This window comes from Echeneis naucrates, chromosome 10 (assembly GCF_900963305.1).
Source record: "Echeneis naucrates chromosome 10, fEcheNa1.1, whole genome shotgun sequence".
NCBI lineage: Eukaryota > Metazoa > Chordata > Actinopteri > Carangiformes > Echeneidae > Echeneis > Echeneis naucrates.
This window is the reverse complement of record NC_042520.1, coordinates 16,715,605-16,735,175: the sequence shown is the minus strand read 5'-3', so window position 1 is coordinate 16,735,175 and position 19,571 is coordinate 16,715,605. Positions and strand designations below refer to the sequence as shown.

General features: G+C 40.6%; 5 protein-coding genes across 9 annotated transcripts in view; 3 read left to right on the top strand and 2 right to left on the bottom strand.

The window, feature by feature from the left end:
• The window catches only part of LOC115049658 (serine/threonine-protein phosphatase 2A 55 kDa regulatory subunit B beta isoform), a 41,386-nt gene extending 40,331 nt beyond the window's left edge, over positions 1 to 1,055 (bottom strand). Inside the window, exon 1 of the mRNA XM_029512045.1 lies at positions 675 to 1,055. Within this exon, the coding sequence (XP_029367905.1) occupies positions 675 to 753 (79 nt within the window). The 5' untranslated portion in view covers positions 754 to 1,055. The remainder of the gene's footprint in view (positions 1 to 674) is intronic.
• Positions 1,056 to 1,769: 714 nt separating this feature from the next.
• Positions 1,770 to 5,231, top strand: rpl26 (ribosomal protein L26). 2 transcript variants are annotated; one of them, XM_029512386.1, is made up of 4 exons: positions 1,770 to 1,802; positions 2,459 to 2,630; positions 2,713 to 2,853; positions 5,065 to 5,231. In XM_029512386.1, the coding sequence occupies exons 2-4, from the start codon at positions 2,463 to 2,465 to the stop codon at positions 5,191 to 5,193; spliced, it is 438 nt and encodes a 145-aa protein (XP_029368246.1). In that variant the 5' UTR covers positions 1,770 to 1,802; positions 2,459 to 2,462; the 3' UTR covers positions 5,194 to 5,231. The 2 variants fall into 2 exon arrangements, with proteins under 2 accessions (XP_029368246.1, XP_029368245.1); XM_029512385.1 differs by having other exon boundaries at positions 1,778 to 1,807.
• A 763-nt stretch (positions 5,232 to 5,994) lies between these two features.
• On the top strand, positions 5,995 to 8,058 carry atp6v0e1 (ATPase H+ transporting V0 subunit e1). 2 transcript variants are annotated; one of them, XM_029512683.1, is made up of 4 exons: positions 5,995 to 6,205; positions 6,702 to 6,749; positions 7,456 to 7,579; positions 7,694 to 8,058. In XM_029512683.1, the coding sequence occupies exons 1-3, from the start codon at positions 6,102 to 6,104 to the stop codon at positions 7,547 to 7,549; spliced, it is 246 nt and encodes an 81-aa protein (XP_029368543.1). In that variant the 5' UTR covers positions 5,995 to 6,101; the 3' UTR covers positions 7,550 to 7,579; positions 7,694 to 8,058. The 2 variants fall into 2 exon arrangements, with proteins under 2 accessions (XP_029368543.1, XP_029368544.1); XM_029512684.1 differs by having other exon boundaries at positions 7,691 to 8,058.
• A 564-nt stretch (positions 8,059 to 8,622) lies between these two features.
• Positions 8,623 to 11,762, top strand: bnip1a (BCL2 interacting protein 1a). 3 transcript variants are annotated; one of them, XM_029513104.1, is made up of 6 exons: positions 8,623 to 8,710; positions 9,513 to 9,605; positions 9,861 to 9,952; positions 10,091 to 10,195; positions 10,335 to 10,453; positions 10,700 to 11,762. In XM_029513104.1, the coding sequence occupies exons 1-6, from the start codon at positions 8,630 to 8,632 to the stop codon at positions 10,894 to 10,896; spliced, it is 687 nt and encodes a 228-aa protein (XP_029368964.1). In that variant the 5' UTR covers positions 8,623 to 8,629; the 3' UTR covers positions 10,897 to 11,762. The 3 variants fall into 3 exon arrangements, with proteins under 3 accessions (XP_029368964.1, XP_029368966.1, XP_029368965.1); XM_029513105.1 differs by having other exon boundaries at positions 8,653 to 8,727; XM_029513106.1 differs by lacking the exon at positions 10,091 to 10,195.
• Positions 11,763 to 13,599: 1,837 nt separating this feature from the next.
• On the bottom strand, positions 13,600 to 15,809 carry nkx2.5 (NK2 homeobox 5). Its single transcript, XM_029512835.1, has 2 exons — positions 15,306 to 15,809; positions 13,600 to 14,619 (listed from the first exon to the last, which is right to left on the bottom strand). Exons 1-2 carry the CDS (start codon positions 15,664 to 15,666, stop codon positions 14,006 to 14,008), a joined length of 975 nt encoding a protein of 324 aa, XP_029368695.1. The 5' UTR covers positions 15,667 to 15,809; the 3' UTR covers positions 13,600 to 14,005.
• Positions 15,810 to 19,571: the final 3,762 nt, after the last annotated feature.

The following is a 19,571-nucleotide window of genomic DNA, read 5'->3' as shown; positions in this document are numbered from 1 at the left end:
TTCGACCAACTCTTATGAACTAATGTATGGCTATCATAGCTAGGGTCAATTCACTAAGCCCAGCATTTTAACTTTTTGCAACTCTAGGAAATGAACTCTCTCTGGACTGGGCGTGTTAGATGGAAATGATTTTGGCATGGAGAGGAAATTCCTTTCTCTGAATGTTACCCTGATATTGTCCCAGACAGGCAATTTGCCACGCATGTTGTCTAAAGAATAATTAAGCAAAGTGTGAATGGGTGACATGAACCAATAAATTCAAGAGTATGGGGCGAAGAATGATACTTGTCATGCAACTCCATAAGCTGAGTCCTTCTCTTATACTGAAGGCCTGAAGGGAGTGTTGACAGCTTTAGCTTTAAGAAAAGCACAGTAAGTCAAACAAAGGGGGCAACACTATACAGCAGGCAGACACACTATCACACACATAAATGCTTTCAGAGCATTTGCATCAGTATTGTGTATTCATAGAGTAATTTGCCCCATGTCACGATTTAAGAATGCCTCCAACTTCATACCCTGTGTCAGATCTGCAGTGGGCTATGTGGCCCTGCAACTGGCCAGTCTTAACTTCTGCACACATGTACGCTGTATGTGTCAGGGACAGAGTGAGCTGCCCAGACATCCATGTCACACGGTCAAAGTAAGCAACCCTCTTCGGCGTCCCACCCTACCTTCGGTGTGGCAAGTGGATGACAGGATGGTGCTCGGAGGGCGGAAGAGGTACGGGAGATAACGGGAAAAACATTTCATCTTCTTCTGCGATGCTTGCCGACGGGTGAAAAGCGCTGCGTTGCGGGCTCCACATCCGCACTGCCACCGCGACGAGCCAGCCACAGAAGAACCAGGGGAGTGCGGAGGGGGAAAGCAGGCTCCGTCCGCGGCGCAGGGGGCTATGACAGCATCACTTTTCTTAGGCAGGCGGGAGGGCTCCGGTGAAACTGCGCTCCAGCCCGGGGAGCAAAACAGCGCGCCTCGGCTCGTGTGTCGGCGGCTCACTCACTGAGTGTAGTTGTCTGGGAGGGAGCAGGACGGGGGGTCGTCTCTGTCCGCTCCGAAGGGAGGTCAATGTCTGTGAGGTCTGCCGGGGTAAACACCCCTCCACTGCTGGCTTCTCAGTCTGTAGGAGCAAACCGAGCAATTACGGCTGATTAGAGTGGCCAATTATCAAGCTAAAATTGATCCCTAATTTGCCCAATTAGTTCCTAATAGCCTATTGATATTGTTATGTCTTGATATTTAGGTCTCTTCTACTTTGAAATGACCATGATGTGTCTAGTTCTGAGTCCGAAGATGAAAGTAAAGTATGACAACACTGTGTGATGAGCAATAGGCCAAAACTTGATGAATCATAAAGAAAACTTGTTCTCAGCATATGACCAAGTTATTGATCAACTGGATTTGGCGCCATCTTTTGGGCTCTTTATTATATGGAAAACAAATTGGAGTTATAAAGGAGAAAAAAAAATTAACCAGTAAACCAAATAGAACCCGTTGAGATTGCTTAGTTGAGAAGCCCGGTAAATAGGCTGTTAAAACTTTAATTTGTGTGTTAACGCAGGACCATAACAAAAGTAACAATGAACGAAACGCTGCAAATTCGCCAATTCAGCCTAATGTATCTATTATCTACGTTACATATGTGAATATGGGCAGACAAGAGAAGTGCTCATTTTTTATGTTTGTGGCTAATTTTATTTTTGAGCTCGTTTCTGTGCAGCTCTCGCGAGACTTGAGTGTGAACTAATGCCAGCGGAAGTACTTGTCGAGCCTCTTTTCCGCCGGCCATAGAGGAGCAAAGGGTAGGGTAAGAAACTCTGAGGATACATTCACCAAAGTTATCACCATCCATCCTCCTTTTAATGCCGCCGTGAATCCGTATGGAAGACTAAATGCGTTTTACACCTTGTCACCATGCAAATGTGACCAGTATTGACCCCATGTTGGTGATAGATGTGTAAATAAAACCTGTCAGTGTCGCTCCCCCGCTCGGTCCGGCTGTATCCGCATGTCGGCTGAGAGCAGCGAAGGCGCCCGTCTCCCCCTGATAGTGATTAAAAGTTTGCTCTTTTCACGCTCATTTGTTATTGTTGTGTTGTTTTTCTTCCCGTTTGTAGCGCTCTCGACAATATAATCCAGTGAAGGGGGAGTGCTGTATTATGCTAACATGTTAGCGTTGCTTCGCAAGCTTAGCATTCACTTGAAGCTAGCTAAAATGTAACACTTAAGACGTCGCATTTTGGCGTTCCTAACTGAGGCTGTGTTAAGTCGATGTGAGGGATTTAGGAAGCCGTCTAAACCCAAAGTACTGAACAGATGTTCAGAGAATAGCTTTTTAACCCACCATAATTGTATTTAAGTTCTGACTTATTTAGAGGAGTGAGGCAACGCGGTGCTGCTTTTCCAGCATGAGACTCTGTCACCTGAGTAATAACCTTCATGTCTTGTTTGCTTACAGCATCATGAAGCTGAATCCGTTTGTAACATCCTCCCGCCGCAAAAACCGCAAAAGGCACTTCAATGCCCCCTCACACATCAGGAGGAAGATCATGTCTTCCCCTTTATCCAAGGAGCTTCGTCAGAAGTACAATGTGAGGTCCATGCCCATCCGCAAAGATGATGAAGTCCAGGTATTGTACTAAAACTTTGTCTGAATTGTTGTAGAACGTGTTAGATGCACATGCTTCACCTGTTTGTGATGTTTACAAACAGGTTGTCCGTGGACACTACAAAGGCCAGCAGATTGGCAAAGTGGTGCAGGTCTACAGGAAGAAGTACGTCATCTACATTGAGCGTGTGCAGAGAGAAAAGGCCAACGGAACCACAGTCCATGTTGGCATCCACCCCAGCAAGGTGAGACAAAGCTCTATATATATATATATATATATATATATATATATATATACACACACACACACACAAAATACCGTTTTTCCTTTGGTCTGCTCCTGCAGTACACTAAACCTCTCTCTCTCTGGCTCTCCTTGAAAGCTCTTTGCAGTTGAGGTGGGAGCGGTTTTTAACTTTGGTATAATGTTCTGCATCCGATTCAAAATATCTGACCAGCCTTGATTTCATTGTTGCAACTTCATATTTGCTTTCATGTGAGTTGTGTGATACATTAAGTTATTTGTCGAGAAGTTTTGGTTAAACTCTGCAGTGATCTTAGATGGTAGTCAGTGATGCAGGTGAATTGGACTGTAATATATGGAAGTGTGTAAAAAATAATTAATTCAATTATTCACTTTCAGTAACATTGTTAAGTCCACACGTGTGAGATAGTTTTAGTTTTCAAGATCTTAGCACTTTTGGATAGTACAACACTCATCAACATATGTTTGCCGGATTTCTACAGTTCAGGCATCTAATAGCGACAGCAGATTATCTAGAAATGTCCTCTTGTTCATCACCTCATCCTGTTGGTGTGCTGAAATTGTTTGCAACATTGTAAATTATTTTTGATTAGCATTTACTGGGGTTATAATCAAAGAATCGCTTTGGACATGTTCAACTTGGTCAGATTGCTTTGCTTGTGAAATTTAACTGAAATAAGATGTATACTGCGTGTAAGATGCGAGGGATAATGTCCCATGTATGAGCAAGAAGTTTAAAGCAGTGGAAGTAAATAAGAGTTTGTTAAAGATCAGTGGTGAGAGCAGTGACCAGTTAAATAAAAACACCTGTACATAGTCAAACAGTCCACTAGAACAGCCATCAATAAAACACTTAGTTAATGTTGAATTGGGATGTTCAGGGCTGATGTTTAGTCTTAAATTGTCTTGCTCATCTTAATATGTGAAGGATGCAAGCAATTTGAAAGGTTTTTTTTTTTTTTTTGCATGATGTAGTCCAGACTTCTCATTAATTCATAAAGGTCAAAAGAAGCTTTCCTTAAATGGATTTATTGCAGAGGTTTCTCCAAAGTTCTTTTGGCACATTATGGTAAGAAAAGCAAGAGAATTTCAAAAATGAACACAGTTCCATTTACCTGCTTTATTTCTCAGGGTTAGACTTGTTTACTGTCAATACCTAACAAGACAATTGAATAGAACGACTTAGTTCATGTTATTGAAACCTGCTTCTCCTTATATGGCAAGTCAAAGGTGTCTGCTGTGAAAAGGCCAGTTTGGTTGACTGTAGTCCTGTGATAATCTTACTATCAAATTCACTGCAGCAAATATGCCAGTCCAGCCTCTCCACCAAGCTGTTGTGACTAGTTCTTCTATAACATTTTATTGTATTAAATGTTAAGCTGTCAACTGGCTGTCATCCTGATGGGATTGATGACAACTTGATGTAGAAACATTTTATTTTAGTCTCTCAGGAATGTGTGAACTGGTACAGCTATTAGAGCATTTGACTCAGCAAGCAATTTTCATGTCTTAGCTGAAAGGTTAGATGTCCACCTAGTAGCAATAATGAAGCTTTCCATTCAAATTTTGTCTCCAGTATAAACCATACTGTTGAAGCAGTATGTGCAACAACTGGTGCTCTGGATATAGCAGTTAGTGGTTGTGAATAATGGCACCTTTGCATTTCCATTGTGTTAAAAATATTCATGGTAAAAGAAAAAAAGAGAGCTTACCAGAACTTGATATCTGTGGGCATTTTTTCATCAACAGATGTAATGCTGTGATGTAGTATTTTAGCCAAGAGCTCATTAATATAAAACTTACCAGAAGAGATTATTAATGAATCTTTAGTAAAATAACTGTTAGCTGACAACTGGAATATGAAGTAACAAGGGATCACTTGATTATGTTCAGTTTGAAGTCTAAGCATAATAGGGCTATTGCAAATACCACATTGTGAGCTTATATTGGTTATACTTACTACTCAACTGCTCTGTAATTTTCTTATACATTCACCAGAGGTCTCTATTGGGCTTAAGGATACTGTGAAATCTGAACTACTGATTAATCTAGTCATTAGGAATGTGACAGTAAATATGTTGAGTTACCAGATAATTGCATTCATACATGCTTTTCCTCAAGTGATCGTCACCACTCTTTGTAAGATGTTTTGCAACTTGTGAATTTATACTTTTTTTCCCCCTTCTTGCAGGTGGTCATCACCAGACTAAAGCTGGACAAGGACCGTAAGAAGATCCTGGAGCGCAAGGCCAAATCTCGCGCTGATGGGAAGGAGAAGGGCAAATACAAGGAGGAAACCATTGAGAAGATGCAGGAGTGAAAATGATCTTTTGCTATCAATAAACTGTATAAATGGACCCCATTTTGTTTGTCTTGTGTTTTAGTTGTAGAAGTGGATTAATTTTTAGTCTGCTTTGTACTATAATTTACTCATAATCAATTTTAAGCATTGCATGCCTTATTTTAGGCAGTTTAAGAAAGATCACTTTTGGTGCATAAAATATTTTTCAAAATTGAATGTAAAAAAAGAAAAAAAAAACTATAATCATTAAAGTGCCAGAGTAATAGTTAAGCGTTGGAGAAACAAAGTCTGGATAGAGGTAGATACTACAGGCATAAATTCTTAAATGTATAGTGATATAATTACTTTGCCAAACTAAGCTGCAATGATGATCTGAAGGGAGTTTCCACACTCTGAAGACATCTTTCCTTGCTTGGAAAGCCAACTGCAGATTGGCTATATTAATTGCCACCGATGGATTTAATGAACTTGTACTGGTAACATTTTTGTTTCTTAGGGTCAGAAATTAAAATGAGCTGCGTTTTTACTGCAAGGGGGAAAAAACATTAAAATGAAATCTGTTAGCAAAGTAGGTATTCATATGTTTCAGTGTGGAGGTTTACAAAATGATCAGTACGTGTCACTTCTCTCCACCAGCTGACATCCCCGTATTCAGGACGGCACCACACATGTAATGAACATGTAATTCATTACATTTTTTACAAGTTTATATCTGATCGTTCAGACATCCGTATTTAGATAACGTACAGAGCCGCAGGCTGCCTGTCCGTCCGGCCCTCACCTCCTTCCCCCCTCCTCTTCCTCCCCCGTGGACGGTCATGTGATACTTGTTGCCTTTTCTCCGCCGTGGAAGCAGCTGAAAACAAAGTATCTCACTTTAAAAGTTTGTACTTCTGAGTTGTCCTCCGTTTTCAACTAAACACAGAATGGCTGAGCTCAGTTTCGTGGTGTCCATGTCGGTGGTGACTCTGTTTTGGGCTCTTGTTGGCGGAGTGGTGCCGTTTTTCATCCCCAAAGGACCGAACAGAGGGTACGTCTGTTAGCTCCACTTTCACTCAGCTAGCTCAGCTTTTTGTTCTGCTTTGGCCTCTGAATCTCTTTTAAATAACATTCCAAGACACGTTTGATTTTATAAAAGTTTTCCAACGTAATTTTGAACCATACGAGAAATCAAAACTTTGTTAGTTAGTGTTATTTAGTTGGAGGTAAAGGTTTTGGTTGCTAACTGAAGCTAATTTGACAGCTCTTCCTCCTCCTTTTAAGGCGATAGGAGCTCCATAGAATCACCTTTTTGTGGCTGAGTTGTCCTCACATCTCACGATAAATCTATATTTTATGTCAATATATTATGATAGCAAACACAATAATAAATGTACTCCATGTCTGCATTGTACCACTTCCTTTACTCTCCTGTTTTGACACTTCATCACGAGATCCGGTTTTGTTAATGGCTGATGGATTTGATATCATTTGTTAAGCGATTTCATAGGAAATGCACCTTTTAATACTTTCCCCTGTTTCCACAGTGTAATAGTCACAATGCTGGTGCTGACTGCGGTTTGCTGCTACCTGTTGTAAGTATTCATCCTGAAAACACCAGGATTGTTCCTACATAATGCTGTGGTGGTTTGTGTTTTAAAATGTGTGTGTATTTGTGCTCCTTTTTATATAAATGATTACTTAATTAATCTACATGAACTTATTTGACGTCTGTTATTTAAATAACTGGCAGGCCTTGCTGCTTGTCTTTGTCAGACGTGCTAGTGAACTGCATACATTGGAGCTTGGGCTCTTGTGTCAGATAAATAAGGCTGTCACCTTGGGCTAATGTTCAAGTGCAGCCCAAGTAAAAGAGGAACTATGAGCCACAACTTCCACAAGTGCCCGTTGATTCAGACTCCTCTCAGTTGCTCTATATTAGTATTTGTGCATTAGTGTCACAAGAACAGCTTATCATTGCACTTAGTGCTGTTAGGTATATACGTGGCAGTTTGTCCGAAGATAAAATATTTATGTTCATGTGTAGGTGCAATGGTTTCATGTAGTGATTAGGATGGGCAAAAGAGGGCAGCAGAGACAAAGCATTGTTGGAGCCATGTGAAGTCATTTTCCAAAGCCCCTCAGTCTGAAACTGTGTTGAATAATCCTAACAGCAGCATTCATTTCATAATTGTTCTTTTATTTGGTACACAAACGACCCACATCACCATCATCGGTCTTACCGCTGAGAGGTTTTGACATGTAGTATTACCTTTTCTTTTTTTTTTTAATTTCCACTAGCTGGTTAATAGCAATTCTCGCTCAACTGAACCCCCTATTCGGACCTACTCTGTCCACTGACACTATCTGGTATCTGAGATATCACTGGCCTTGATTGACATTTCCAGTACCCCATACCATACAGGTAAAGTTTGTCTTCTAAAGCAATGAATTTACATCTAGTAACTAAGTAGTCTGTAGATAGTTTATTTGATTCCTTTTTCTCTAATACTGTGTCCATCGTCATGTTTTTCAGCAGGGAAGGACCCGACACTGCTGCATTACCAGTGAACGTTTCCAGTCACTCTATGCATAGATTATTCCCTCTGAATCACCTTCAACTCAGGTCCCTGAGTCATGCTCCCACTGGTGCCTTGTACAAAAATTATTCCCAAAGGACCTCTGAGATATCACGTAATGTGCTTTACTTAAAATTTAAGCAGCCTTCACTTGGGTTTGTGTGGTTTATATATAATGTATATTGCATCAATGCTGTTGTTGATATGAATAAGCTTGGCTTTAAACAGTTGATAGTTGAAGTGTTTGTATGCTCTCTCTGTTAATACTACTGATGAATGTACTCTGACTGTTGTAATTGAATAAATTAACATCCAGCTCCATTCATCCACTTTTGTATTTCTTTTTGTCTAATTTGTTAGCTTATGACCTTTCCCAATATATTAATATTTGCTGTATATGTAAATAATATGCAGCAAATAATTTCCCTATTTTTGATGTTGTGTACACATTACAATATATGCATTTTAAGATCATTTGTAATCACTTAACCAAATATCTAATTACTCGGTTCTCCTTAAATTTCTTTAGAGGTTAAATCATATCAGTCTTTATTTGTTTAGCCCTTCATACAAAAATAAATGTAGCACCAAGTGCCTTACATAGACGAAGGAGCACCCCCATTCCCAAACAACGCGTTAAACTAAGCAAGGAGCTGATAGAAACAGGTACTGATGCACTGCTGAATCATCTATTGAATTATTTATCAGATTTATTTTATAGAGTACATTATAGTACATTATTGTGTGTTGATACGCAGGTCCCTATACGGGGTTTATGCCTTTTTTGTTTTTTGTTTTTTTTATATCAGAAAGTCTCGGTTGTTCGGGAAAAGCCAAGAGTCACCGTTCAAAACTGCTTCCTGCTTTCCGTAGCTTGACTCGACTACGTTGGCAACATGGCGTCCTTAGATGTCCACGTCCGAATATGTGAACAAGAAATACTCAAATATGACTTGGAAATCAAAGCTCTCATTCAGGTGCGAGTATTAATATGGTAAGACAGCTTGGTGCCAGATGTCAGCCTGTGATGGTCTCACCGTGACAGCGAGAAGAGCCGTGTTTTAGTGTTAAAGTGTCTGCAGCTGCTGCAGTCAGCCGGCGTAAACTCCCGATGGACTCAAAGCGCTTTGATTCGCTCCTGTTAGCTAGTCCGTTGTGTTACACGTTTAGGCAACTGTTTTTGAAAAGGGAGATTTAAAAAAAAAAGTAAAAGAAATTGGCTTTAAAGGCAGATCGTAGTATCTTCCGGGGAGGGGGCTAATTCCTGCTCTAAATGAGATCTCACCATTACCGAGAGCTGTTAGGTCACTAATTCTACAACATTTCTTCATCCACGCAGGGTTTTCAAGCATTTGAATACCCAAGTCTAGTATGAGAGTTTTTGTTTTTCTTTGTTCAATACAAGTCTTGTATCAAATAGACAAAACAGTTCCTGTTTTCTTTTCTCAAATGTGATGACTTGCTGTTTTTTATATGGTTGTAAGTTTTTGACTGGCTGAGCAAAAGTAGAAAATCTTTTTGGATGAAAATGAATGATTATATTGTCATGACATTACACAGTGTTGAGTTTGAGAAAGAAACATTTATGTGGGAGGCAAGACAAGGGTCGGACTCACTGTGGAGCTTTTAAATTCACCTCATTCCTCATCCTAAGAGAGCAACGCTCAAAACTGTTTCTTTGTACTCTCAAATAACATGCTGTTACCAGTACCTTCACTGAGCAGTGATGCAGGAGCCTTTTGCTTTAGTTTTCTCACTCCTGTTTCATCATATCACCAGGATATTAATGAGTGCACGGGTCCTCAAAGTAAGCTGACAGAGCTGAACGCTGAGGTGAAAAAGAGTTTTCACAATCTCAGACTGAGGATTCAGGTAAGAAACACTGCATTCTCACTAAAAGATTTAGATTTAGAAAAGATTTCAAATACACTTCTCTTGTGTTTATTCTAATAAATAAGACTTCATAGTGCCAATACTGACAGGGTACAGGAGGATTTGTGAGTGATAGTAATATGTCTGTGTTTTTATTAAACATAAATATACAGTTAATTTAGAAAGATAAACATGTCTAATTGATAGCGATAACATGATATTAAATTACATCTGTGTTATCTTGTTCCTTGGCAGGATTTCGAGCAGATGGCAATGGAGCAAGACAAAGAGTCAGACAAGCAAGCTTTGAACAGTCAGGTAGAAGGGCACAGGAAACAGATGCTGAGGTAATGTCTCTAAGTTTCTGACAGCCAGTGAGATACTGTGTATGATGCGACCTTTCTGTTTAGAATTTTGCCAAAAAGTGATGGAGAAGCATGTGACATTCAAAATATGTTTATTTTTTATTTTTCTATGATTTGCAGTAATCAGACAGCTTGGAGGAAAGCCAACCTTGCCAGCAAACTGTCCATAGACAATATGGAGAAACAGGCCCTTCTCAATGGAGCAGATAGTTCTGTGAGACAGAGGTGAGCAGCTGCTGTGTCCAAATGGTTAAAGACAAGCAAGCATTAGGCATCATTTTCCAGAGTATTAGTGTTATGTATAATAGAATAGCTTTATTAAGCCTGAAAAACAATAATATCTACCTTTTTGTATCTCACTCAGGAAGACGACCAAAGAGGGCCTGGCCCAGACAACCAGTGACATTACAGAAAATCTAATGAGCATCAGCCGCATGATGGCCCAACAGGTACAGCAGAGTGAGGAGACCATGACGTCACTAGGTTAGTGAACAAAACAACTAAGTAAAATTTGTGATTAATTGTTTATATCATTTAACAAATATTTTTGTGTGTATTGTTCATTTGCTTTCATTGAAGTTAAGCAGTTCACAGCCTTGGAAGGCAACCTGCTTTAATACACACCATCTAAAATGAATGTAAACTGATACTGATGTGTAATATCTGTGATCCACCACTCTATTGAAGCAAAGGCCTTCTGCTCAAAACTGTTTTCCCTTCTGTTTGAAGCAACCTCTTCGCGGACAATCCTAGAGACCAATGAGGAGTTTAAAACCATGACGGGCACCATCCAGCTCGGGAGAAAACTCATCACCAAGTACAACCGCAGGGAACTCACTGATAAACTGCTCATCTTTCTGGCGCTGGCTCTCTTCCTTGCTACAGTACTCTACATCCTAAAGAAGAGACTATTCCCCTTCCTGTAGTCCAGGTACTTTGAGGAACTCTCCTCTAACCACATACAGTACTTTCCATAGTCACTCAACTTAGGCTGAAATATTTTGTCCACAAAGAGGAGGATGCGCCTCTCTAGCTCCATGCAGTGTCTTATTTATTGAAAAAAATCTCTTCTCTTTTTGTCAAACGGGGAATCAATGGTATTTGTGGTAACACACATTGGGTCAGAACTATGTCTTTACGCATTCAGACAGCAATGTGATGCGCTTCTTTTGATCATGTCAGACATGGAAGATAGGATGACCCATATAAACTTTTTACACATTCCTGTTTTAGTAACCAGTGCAATTTTACTTATCATATTTACCACTGAAGCCAATGGTTTTGGAAGGTGGCTTTAGATTTTGTCGCTAATAATAATAATGATTTAACATAACTGTCAATTTGTCAATTCAGGTCTAATCTTAATATCACAAAAAAATCCCACCATAGATACTAGTTTAGTATGGAACTATTAACATTAGTGTTATGAAAACAATATTGCCAAGTACTAAAAAATATCTCACAAAAAGATCAATTAGAACGAGGAGAACATTTTATTTGTCTATCAATAACTCACGTTTTAAAGGTACTATGTATAGCATTCAGGCAATCCCGGTTGTTGATTACATCAGTTGAACATGATTTTTGATAGTTAACTAAACATATAATATTATTATACAGTCTAACTCCAAACCATATAGATTTCAGACACACGCACAGCAGTGACAGCGTGGCTAAGTTTGTTGGATGATAATATTGCATTCACACATCACTAATGAAAAAAGTCATTAACACATCTGATCTGTTTGATCAGATATCATGAAGCTTCTGAAGAAGGTTTTTTTTTTTTTTTTGGGGGGGGGGGGTAATAATTTTTTTTTTAGAATATACTGTCTCATTACTGTACGGTTTACTACATTGTAAAAAGCCCATGCTCATTTAAGATGAGATATATTTAAATGATTTTAAGATGAATGGGATTCAAACCCGTCGGCGTCCACTCACCGTTCGTGCATTTGCTAGCTCAGTAATCACAGTTGTTGTAATTCTGTGTGTGCACTTCAACCTATGGTAGCATACAAGAAAAAGCTTTTATTCGGTGTGAGAGTTGGAACACACTTGTCCCTCTCTGCCCATGTTGGCCTGTCTCTGGTCGGCAGTGCAGCAGAAAAGCAGCGAGCAGTCATCACACTGGCAGAGATAGAGCAGCATGCATCCCTGCCTTTCTTCAGATAAGACCCGGAAAAGCAGATTATTCCAACCCGTTTCCCTTTGCCATTCCAGTGTGGGTGGAGGTTGAGGGGGTATATTTTTAGGTTTGTGTGGCACTGTTATCTGACATTGCCTTTTCAGCACCTCAGAGGAGAGGGTGGCCAGAGGAGATACATGACCTTGCTACCCTTTCTGCAATTGCCTGGCAATGCCATCATGTTAAATACATGTAATGTTGTCAGTATTGATTATCAATAAACACACACTCTTATGGCCTGATTTTTGACACGTGGCACGTGTGTTGGTGTATATTGCTTAAAATGTGCTACAAGATAAGTTTGTCTGTGTGTGTGTGTGTGTGTGTGCGCGCATGGAGAGTCCTGAGAGATGCCTAAGCATCTCTCACTGAGGTAAAGTGGTGGCAGTTGGGCAGCGTCAATTCCAAGCCTGTTCATATAACTGCACACTTAACTGGGGCCTCAGGCTCTCTGTCAAGCAAATTGGGCTATTCTTGCATTTAGCACTGCGATAGTGTCAATCAAGTGTTTTAGTTCATATCTGGACAAGTGGGCTGGGGTCTCAGGGGAGAGAGCGTGGCACCAAACTGATGGTGTACACACTGAAAGAGCCCCTCCAGTGACTCCACACTCGTACAGTAAAATGTACAGTTCCTTTACTCTTTAACTATTGATATACTACTACTACTACCCTAACCCTCCCCAAGGCGTCAAAAAGGTAACATTTAATAATCAACTGTACTGCCCACAAAGCTGATAAATAATTTTGGCATCTTAAATGTCCTGATGCTAACAAGTACAAAGAAAAGGCTTGTGACTTTCAGGATGGCTTGGCACAGATCGCATCTGTGTATCAATTATTTTACACCCATATCAATTAATGCAAATGAGATATTTTTTAAATGCTATGGTAGTAATAACATTTCCTTATTAGAGCCTGATTTTAAACATTTAACCCAAGTCAAGGTCATGACTCGCAGCCAGGACAAATTTGTGCTGTACGTGTGTCTGACAGCAGATTGTAAAAAGTCCAAACGTTCAGCAACCTTTTAACCCCGTTTGAGCACATTGAAGGAAACCCCCTAATAGCCACTTGAACGTTTTAACCTGACACAAACCATATCTAGGTTGGACAGATCTTAGGACCTTTACGCAGATCTATAACTAACTCGTCTATTCGGAGGCCTAAAGCTGTGGAATTTGTATTGTCATAATTAAAGGTGACTATTGCAGATTATTCATAAAGGCTTTTGTATGTTAAACTGGTTTATTTCTGAGTTTATTTTTAATGATTAAGGAAATAACAGGCAGAACCATTAAGTTTTCAGTATAAAGAATTAAATATTGTCAAAGCTATATATATATATATATATATATATATATATATATATATATATATAAAATGATGACAACAACGGCCTGTTATGATTTCATAATTTTCTATGGCCTTCATTCCTACACTATTTATATTTTATTCACATCCTTCATTCCTGTCTTAATTTTACAGAAATACAATTGGGTGGGTGGGTAATTAAAAAAAAATGGTAGAACAAATTTAAACTTTACTAAAATATTTGAAGAACGGCACTTTGTGTCTCCCGTGTTTTGTTTGTTTTGTTTGTTTTGTTTTGTTTTGTTTGTGTGTGTGTGTTGTGCTCATTTCTCTCCCAAGTACATGTCTGTGCGACAAGGTCAGGGAATCAAATGGAAACGCAGCTCGACGGACAGACGCTGGTGCTGGAAAAAAAAAACCCGAAAAACTAAAGTCATAAGAGACGTTCAATAAAAACTCCACAATACGGTTTGAAAAGCATGCAGTCAGAAAAAGGACCCGTGTGAATGGAGTCGGTGTAACACGAGTGATTGTTCACCACGTCCTAATGCCGTGTAGAGAGGAGACCCCGTTATTGGAGGGAAATGTGTTCTGCACATTATTCAGCTCTCCAACACCAAAGCTCATGTAGTTGGCGTTGTTGGAGGAGCCCTGCATAGTCTGCATCGTAGCTGCGGGATAATTACACGCATAGTTTGTGTTGCAGCCGGGGCCGGTGTAGTTGCTGAAGCCTGGGTAGTTGTTGTAGGGGAAGTGGTTGATGTGGCCCATACTGTAGGAGGGGTTGTAAGCCGCGGTGTCCGCCGCCAGGCACGGCTTCCCGTCCCGCACCAGCACCGGCACGGACACCCTCCGGGGCGGCGGCAGAGACACCATCTCCAGGCTCTGGTCCTGCCTCTGCCGCTTGCACTTGTACCTCCTGTTCTGGAACCAGATCTTCACCTGGGTCGGGGTGAGTTTGAGCACCCCGGCCAGGTGGTCCCTCTCCGGGGCGGACAGGTACCTCTGCTGCTTGAAACGGCGCTCCAGCTCGTACACCTGCGCCTGGGAGAACAGGACCCGGGGCTTCCTGCGCCTCCGGGGCTTCGGTCGATCCGGATCCTCTGTCTTTATATCCTCCCCAGGCTCCACAGGAGGACTGAATTCCTCTGGTGAGACCATACATACATACATACATACACACACACACACACACAAAAAAAAAAAAATGAGTTGCCACCTCCTAACAGAAGGCCATATGTTTTATTATAGAGTTCTTTATTTGAGCTATTTTTGCTGGGTCTAATTTTAGGATTTTAAAACACCAGTGATAATGACAGGAATAACGTTAGGCTAATGGTACTGGCCTTTTGTCACATAAGAATTGTATTTTGGCTGGGCTGTAGAGTTAATTCTGCCAACTTTGGCGGCTCGGTTCTCTTGGCCAGCACTCCTGATGCTTTCAGTGTAAGCTTTGGGAAAATGTCTTCACACACGTAACGTTTAGTTAAATAACTTCGAGAATAGATGTCATCAAATCATACCAGTGTACTGACATAATTTGATGACTATTACTCTTGTAGTATTGATATTGGTTTATATATACACACACACAAATCGTGAATAGGCCTAGGCTACAGTAAAAATACTGAATATGAATTCAACTGCCGTTTAAAATGCATCGTAAAGTCTGAATCCAGAGGCAGAAAAATCTTCCCTGAGGGAACTCGCTGCTTTGGTGGAGCTGTTTTTCGGGGCACTGCTTTCAGCTTGCATCCGTCAAATAACACGAGTGTGTCCAGGCCTAATCAGCGGCCTGCAACTTAATGAAAAAGTTGTCCTCTCATCAACTCACCTTTTCTGCGTTTCCCGTCAAACGTGTCAGATTTGGCATCCTTAACTATGTCCATCTCCAAAAAAGGTTTCCCATAAAAGGTGGTGGCCAAGCTGAGCGCGCTGCCTCTGGCCGCCCGGGACTCGTGTGCGTCCTCCCCGAAGAGCGAGGCGGCGGCCGACAAGTCCCGGAGCGGCTCCTGCTTCAGACGGGCCAGCATGCAGGAAGAGGAGGACGGTGGGGAGGAGGAGGTCGGCCCCGAGCTGCAGCAGTCCATGCGTGAAGAAATGTCCAAGGAAGACACCATAACGTCATGAGTCTGCTGCAAGTTTAATATATCCTTTACAGAGAAGGGAGTGGACGTGCTGGGACTGGGAAACATTGCCAAGAACTTAGAAAGGAAAGAAAAAAAACTATTAAGCTGTCATATGGAAGTACCAAAAAAAGACGTCAACAAACCTCCTCTCCTCTCTGGGAATATTTACTGGGGTTAAGTATCAGTTTGGTATACCGGAGTGATCTTGAGTGAAGTGTGCATTCTGAATGTCAACCCTGTCTCCACACTTTTTTCCTGGCCTCCCTCTCCTCCCGGTGACGCAGGGAGGGAGGGGGGCAGCGGGCCCCTCAGTATGGAGCCACTGGTGCTCCTGTTTCATGACGTAAGGTGATTTCTGGCACAAGTAAGGCCCGATGTCACTTACAGGCCTACACATGATCACTGAAAAACACCCAACATGTACACAGCTTAATTTCTGCGTTACAAATTCAACGAAGTTGTTCTAGATATTTTCCTCCATCCCAAAGAAAACGCGTTGGTTTAGATTATGTATAAAATCCCCACATTAAGAGGAATCATAAATAGAGATGTTTGCCTGCTCAATTGTGTTTCTTATTTGACTTGTCTGGGGTGTACACAACCTGAAGACTCTGCCAAGAAAAAAAATCATCAAATTTAGAGAAGATCGAAATGCTACAATAACAAGAAGAAAACCTAAATCTGCATTATTCAGGTCACCGACAGGAATTAAGAGGAGGGCCAATGTGTCTGTTCGGCCGCATCGTACGCGTGTGTATGTGTTTGGGGGTCTGCTCCTCATCCGATGGGAAACTGAGCCGACAAGCGTCAAAAAAAAAAAAAAAAACCCATCAGGCTGGGTCCCTGGACTCAGAATCTGGAACCAGCAGCGACACACTCGGCTGTCTGGAGCCACTGTCTGTCTTATCTGGACGTGATAACAGACGACAACAAACCTGCTTCACTCACACACACACATATGCACACATACCTTCCCACCCACGCTGCAGGTTATCCAGTAGAAGTGTCGTATGTGACACCCAAGGCTTGACCAACAAAGGAGTCCCACTTTATTGCATCTAACCTACTTAATTTGACCATTTTGTTTAATTATGTATTTGTTCATTTTTGTTCGATTCTTCCCCAGCTGTGTATTCTTCAGCTGGTCTAATGAGAGCATGGCGATCGGGCACAATCAGCACATCGATACAGAATATAATAACAACGTGTAAATCATTTCACCCCGCAGCCGTAAAATGGAGACAACTGTGCGTAATGACGCGTAGCCTCCGCGTGTTTCCCCCCGCACGGTTGGCACTAAACCTGCTATTAATGCCTGTGGAGACGGTCACAGGAGACAGACAGTATTATCGTTTGTTTTATCTTCAGCGTTTAGCACAGCCACGGGGTAAATGGGTCCCCCTGTCTCCGACCCAGCGATGGTGTTTATAGTTTTAAAGACTATTTGTGCGCGTCGCCAGCTGATGAATGGCCGTAAAATCTTCCTTGGGCGCGCAGAGAATCAACACTGGCCCTGCTCTTGCTGTAATAATTGTCGAAATAAAGTAAACGCACAGGGCGGAAACACAAGACAAAAATGTTTTCATCATGATTGATTCCCACCGGCCGTGCGCTGTTTGAGTGCCGCGCTTCTCCGGTTTTCTGTATTAAATTGGGAAAAACTAAAAACCTTCAGCCATTAATCCAAGCGGGCTTCCTTATAAATGATCTACCAATTTGAATACGTCGTCGCTTGTACTGGATACCGCAGCCTCCTGTCAAACTGTAAATTGAACATGACAGGCCTGGCATGTGTTTCATATCCCTAATGCTCCGTCCTGCAGCAGGCTGTCGTCCCCTTTGACCTGTCTTTCTGCAGCACATCTCCAAGTCAGATAAAGCGCCAGATAAGGTTGCTTAAAAACTTCCGCTGCACGATCGTGCGGGTATTTTGAGGGTTGCGTGTCATAGTAGTGAGGAGTCTGTGTGAGAGAGACAGAGGAAGAGAAACAGGGTGAGGGCAATAAAAAAAAAAAAAATCTGTGTTTTGCCTAAACGCTCTTCTGCGTTTTACTATGAGCTGGTATTCTGCAGCCCGGAGGCCTCTGGGAGATCTACATCCATTAACTGTTCGGTAATTGGAGTCATTAGGGTTGGACGGGATCATTAAGATATAATCCTGTTAAGAATGACAAAGCTAAAGTTTTACACTTTCTCCACAAAAACTCGTTAGCCGGAATACCTTTAAAAAATGTCAGTGCGTGGTAGTAGTGGGAAACGGATTCACCACTGTGTTGTGAATAATACAGACATTACAGAAAGTATTTTTGGTTAGGGTTGGGTAGAGTTAAGTTGAATTAATTATAGTTTGACATATAATCTATAGAGATTATTTCTGTACACTATTTAGTTAGTGTGCTCACGTTTCAGGGTCCCAAAACTGCCATTACCTTAAAATATTGGCCCTTTTAAACTGTTTTCTTGCATTTAATAATATCTATTAGATGTTACGTGCTTACTGATCCTCATTGAAGTATTAATTACTTACATTTTCAACTGTAAAATAAATTCAGTGAGTGAGTGAGTGAGTGAGTCACTTCAACTGTTTCATTTAGTGTGGAGAAGTAAAGAATAAGCGTCTCACATGAGTAAATGCACAGTTTTTACTTTTCCAAAATAGCAGTTAATAGCAATAAAATGTAATAGATGGAACAGAAATTCCATGATAAAATAAAAACATATTAAATTAAGTATGATACATTTTACATACGTTTTGTACATACATTTTTATTTAGAAATACAATCTTTGAATATTCGCATGCATGGGAAAAGCAAAGACAAGATAGCAAAGTGTGAAATAACAGATTAAAATCCAGTATAACATTTTGTTCAACAAAATCAAAAACAGTGAACACAGAATGTATTGTATTTGTCTGACCACACAGCGTTTCCAATGTAAAGTCGGAAATGTCTCACGGCTCAAAAATCTAATGCAATCCCTGATGTGTTTTATGAAACCTGGAATAGCTTGAAAGGCCTGTTCAAAAGACTTACAACACGCTGAAAAAGCTTCACAAAAAGAAAAGCTCTGCAACATTCAAAAGCAATGATGTGTTGTTTGGATTCAAAATTCTTTTGTTGAGTGGTTTTCTTACAAATAGATGGAGTTACAATAATCTAGATGGTTGAAAATACCACTGTTTCCAAACCATTTAAGCACTCACAGCACTCCAATAAGTAATAGTTTATTTCATTTTATCCCAGAATGGACTTTGCATTTCCTAAACATTAGAATTTTTTGTCAAATGCTAACTTTTTTAATGGTCAAATTGTAAAAGAAACAAAAAAGCAACAACAATGTAATGTAAACTGTTTATGTCACACAGAGATTAAAGTAGACATGCCGTCCAAAAATTCAAAAATTTAAAGTTACACAATTGTGGTGAAATGCAGCATCCATAAAAGAAAATGCACCTTAAAATAGTTCAACCTCCGAAATAAGATCATTCAAAATAAAAAATTATGCAAAAATATACCAGTCACGTGTTGAAAATCCTTCACCATCACTGTTCATTTCATCATTAATCTCAAAGTTTAAAACGATGAAAAAAAGTATTTCTTACTTTCTGCAGGTGAGCCTCCCACAAGGGAATGGATTTGAAATAAAATTTTAATCTTATTATACTTTAAATTACAGACAAAACCTAAACAGATTCCCATCAAAACGTCAGATATTACAGCCCTTGTTTGACCCAGCAGGTCTGTAGCCTGATACAGTGGAAATTCATATCACCACCTGTTTTTCCATATTTCTTTTCAAGAGGCCTTCATATAAGTCCTTTCGCAGTGTACTTCCTTACCCCCACATGTATCAGTTAAAGGGTGATACGGTCAAATTTGCTTCCAGTCCAAGGTCAGGTCTTGACAACTGCACTCTCACGCTGTGTCTCCACCCCAGCTGGATGTTTCACATAATATTACAGGGCAGCAAC